This window comes from Hermetia illucens, chromosome 4 (assembly GCF_905115235.1).
Source record: "Hermetia illucens chromosome 4, iHerIll2.2.curated.20191125, whole genome shotgun sequence".
NCBI classification, from domain to species: domain Eukaryota; kingdom Metazoa; phylum Arthropoda; class Insecta; order Diptera; family Stratiomyidae; genus Hermetia; species Hermetia illucens.
This window is the reverse complement of record NC_051852.1, coordinates 36186142-36190314: the sequence shown is the minus strand read 5'-3', so window position 1 is coordinate 36190314 and position 4173 is coordinate 36186142. Positions and strand designations below refer to the sequence as shown.

Below are 4173 nucleotides of genomic sequence, written 5' to 3'. Positions count from 1 at the left end.
CGCCGGCGCTCTCCGTGACTTATTCGAACTCGCCACAAGAGGGGAAGGCCAGCGCTGAAAGTTCTGTTGGTTTGTAGAAACGGGTCTCTAAAAAAATCGACCGGCTCTCTTCTGCCTCGACCCGCGGGATGTGTACACGTTTTTCTTTGTTAGAAATCTTAGGTTGACCTGAGTTTTTTGACCTCAACATGTTTTTTTTTTCAAGTAAGCTTTCTGTCTGGGTGTATTCCTAGGTATTTTACCTCCTTAGACTGAAGAATGGAGACGCCGTTAAACTTAACTGGAGACATGTTCGTGTCTACAATGTGAAAGGGACATGACTACATTTTGTTTCATTTACTTTGATTCTCCAGCGGGTCAACCATCGCTCAACCTCTTTCATGTGACTCTTGAGGTCCCGCGATGCAAGACTAGGATTGGATTGCGTGCAGAGTATCGCCGTATCGTCAGCGTAAGTAAAAGCAAATAGGCGCAAGCTTATGGGCAAATTTTCAGTATATATCAAATAAAGCAGAGTGATAAGGACACCAACAATCACAGTCATCTAGTTCGAGACTGACACTGGTGAAAGTCGATCACGATGAAACTCCATGCAAAATCTCCAACTGAAAAACGGAGGCCACCTCCAACTATCCAAACACATACTGCAAAATATCAAGAATTTATCACTCCAGATAAACCACTCTACAGTCCCAAACACTAACAATGTAACATATCTTGGTATCATCATGAACTCGAGGCTCTCCAATGTTCCAAACATCACAGAAGCCCTATCCAAAGCCAACTCGGCATTCTACGCTCTTCGCTCAATCCTACTCTTCAGGAGCCCAAACCCAAGCATAATGAAACTTATATGATACAAACAGCTCATAAGATCAATCATCACCTACTGCTCCATTTTTTGGTGCAACTCATCCTGGACGCGAGGACTGTGCCACAGGGGGAGAAAATACCTCCGGCATGCTACCCGAATCTACGGCAATGAAGACCACTCCAAATAGATTTCAAATACCACTCTCTGCGAGTGCGAAATCGCACGCATCAACGCTATCCTCACTAATCAGGCTATTAAATTCCTCCGCAATTGCAGAGATCACCCGAACCCCTTAATAAATGCACCATGAACAAAAGCTGCGTTCAAAACAAATCTCCTAACCCACAGCAACTTCCCATAAATTATCCTCCATCTCCTTGAACGCGGCGATGTCTTCGATGAAGAAGGCAGAGTCACCCTCTACACAGGCCTTTACTCCCCTTCACAATATGTGAAACCCGCAACAACCAATATACGTCAATAACATACCCCTTCCCCTCCTCCTTTGTCACCTGTTCCCACTTTCTGGCACCTTTTCTCTCTATCTCCCCTTTATTTTTTCTAATTGTTTTCTCCACCTCTTCCCCCGTCTCCCCATCTACAACCATCATAAAGTTTACGTTTTCTTTGCATGTTTTCCTCCAGTTTCAAACATCCAGCGCAACATCATCGTAATTACTTGCTTTACCTTAAATTAAGTAACTTACTGTTAAGATTCCCCTGTTAGACATAATCAACTATTGTACAAGGTTTACTACGAAAATAAAAAATATGTTTCACTCGGGCTAAGGACACTAGCTTGGGGTACTCCCCCTTTGATGTTATATTCCCGTGATGTGAAAGCTTTTTGTTTAATAACACATCTCCTGCCAGTCAGGAGTCAGGACTCGAGAATTTTATGGGTATTCGTAGGTAGCTTTTCCTTGATTTTGAAGATAAGACCCTCATAGTAGACCTTGTCAAATGCTTGTGCAACTCCAAGAAATACGTCCGAGCAGTACTTTCTAACTTCCAAAGCACAGCTTATTTCCGAGGCTAGTCGATGAACTTGTTCAACAGTTCTATCTTTCATTCTGAATCCGAACTGGTGAGAAGGAATAACCCCTTTTTCGTAAAACTGTCATTGCTGCTTAGATAGTAGAAATTTCTCGAGTAGCTCCGATAGTGAGTGAAACAGGCTTATCGGTCTATATGACGTGACGAGCATAGCATCTTTACCTTCCTTCGGGATCATCGTTATTTGTGACAATTTTCAGAATTTCGGAAAGTAGCCAATGTGTATGACACCATCAAATATGTGTGTCAGTTGAGTGAATGCAAATCTCGGCAGTTCTTGAATCATTTTGCCCGCAATAAGGTCGAAACCAGGAGCCTTTTTTAGATTAATGTGGTCTTGCGAGAATCTGAAGACTTCGGAAACTTTGAAATGAATCGGTTGGCGTGCACCTTTGAGAATCGAAAGTGATAATTCTTCCTCTGGTATATGTGGGTTTGGTTGAGGAACGCAATGTTGAGCAAAAGCGAATGGAAACCCTCCCCGCCCCGAGGACTACCTCCATCCCTTCAACCCCGCCTCTTCACAGACTTCAAGTTGGCCAACCGTTGGCTCGCCCTTATCTTTAAAACCGATGTCTTATTTAGAGTTAACCGCACCAAAAATAGTCTGTCTCCTCGATCCGAGGAAAATTTCGATTCCGTATGTTAATACAAGCTCACTTACAAATAAAAAAATTTTTGATTTTCACCCGCACTTCTGTAAACTAGCAATTAGCTCCCTAAAAGTGCGGCAATCTCATCATAATAAAGTGTTGCTGGTACCCTACAAGGCTCTATCCTTTCCGCGACCTTTTTTTCATTTACGCGGAACATCCCTACGCCCACTCTTAACAACAATCAAGATGCTGGGTCGCCGATAGTATCCAACCAGATCTTCTATGATTCCGCCCAAAGGCTGCGCATGGATGCTACCATAGATACGCTGTGGAATTCCTAGAAATATCTCCGTCATACCCCAATCCCTTAATAGCCGAGTCTATGGGGACTGAAATCGGCAGGGAAAACTTCACGATCACCTATTCCGACAGGAAAGGTAGAGCAATCCTCTACACAGGTCGCAACTCCGATGCCCAATATGTCCATCCACCTGCCTCTCCGCCAAATGATATCCCAATTGAAGAGCTAACAAGTTAGAAAGGATTAAAAAAATATTAGAATATAATATTTCATTGAAACAGTAACTGCCTCCCTTAAAACTTTTCGGAACTCAATCATTTCCATACTTGTCTCACAAGCGGATATTTTTGTCCTTCCCCGTCAGTATCACTGACCATTTGATTTCCCTCCTGACATTGAAGCAAGCGCTCCTTTCTTTCACGTATCCTCAATGTCAATGTAACGAGACCTGCCCCCGAAATTTATCCAATATCTGCGATCCTCGCGACCAAATATTTTAACTCTTTGTCAATTAACATGGTAGTCCTGAAAAGGACTGTTGGATTTGATAATAAAACTCAATGAAGACATTTACTTCTTCGCTGCTGCCTTCTTGGGAGCAGCTTTTTTTGCTCCTGCAGCCTTCGGTTTAGGTGCTTTCTTGGCTACTTTCGCAGCTTTCGGCTTCTTTTCCTTTGGTGCTTTAGCTTTCACACTCCCGGATTTCTTTGCTGCTTTAGCGGTTCCTGATGCTGCTTTCTTAGCCGCTGCAGGCTTCTTTGGCTTGGCTGCTTTCTTCTCTCCAGCCTTCTTTGGTTTCGCAGCCGCTTTAGGTTTCTTTGCTGCAGCCGCCTTTGGTTTAGTGGCTTTTTCCTTCTTCTCCTTTGCTGGAAGTTTGAACGAGCCAGAAGCGCCTGTACCTTTAGTTTGGACCAACTTTCCAGAGGCAACGGCGCTCTTCAAATACTTCTTAATGAAGGGAGCTAGCTTGCCAGCATCCACCTTGTAGTTGGCTGCCAGGTATTTCTTGATGGCCGGAAGTGAAGAGCCGCCACGTTCCTTCAAAGATTTGATAGCAGCGTTCACCATTGAGGACGTCGGCGGATGAGTTGGTTTCGACTTCGGCTTCTTCGGGCCACCTGCTGCTTTCTTTCCTTTCTTGGGGCTGGCTGCTGCAGAAGCGGCAACTGGAGCGGATTCTTCTGCCATCTCGATTGAATTGAACACTTCACAAAATCATTTATTCATTTATTCAGGTTCAGTTCCCGACCGTGTTGCATGAGGCGATCATTTCACTTTTGGACAAGTTGCGCGACTCTTCCCTGATGAACACCGGCAGTGACCCGAAGCGTCTTTAATATGCCCACAACACTTTGAACTTTACTTTTAGGATTATGGTACAGCAATTTTACCCAGCGCACGAATTC

General features: G+C 44.0%; 1 protein-coding gene across 1 annotated transcript; it reads right to left on the bottom strand.

Moving 5' to 3' along the window:
- Window positions 1-3337: 3337 nt before the first annotated feature.
- Window positions 3338-3955, bottom strand: LOC119655668 (histone H1-II-like). The gene has a single exon (XM_038061656.1). It carries the CDS (start codon window positions 3953-3955, stop codon window positions 3338-3340), a length of 618 nt encoding a protein of 205 aa, XP_037917584.1.
- Between the last annotated feature and the right edge of the window lie 218 nt (window positions 3956-4173).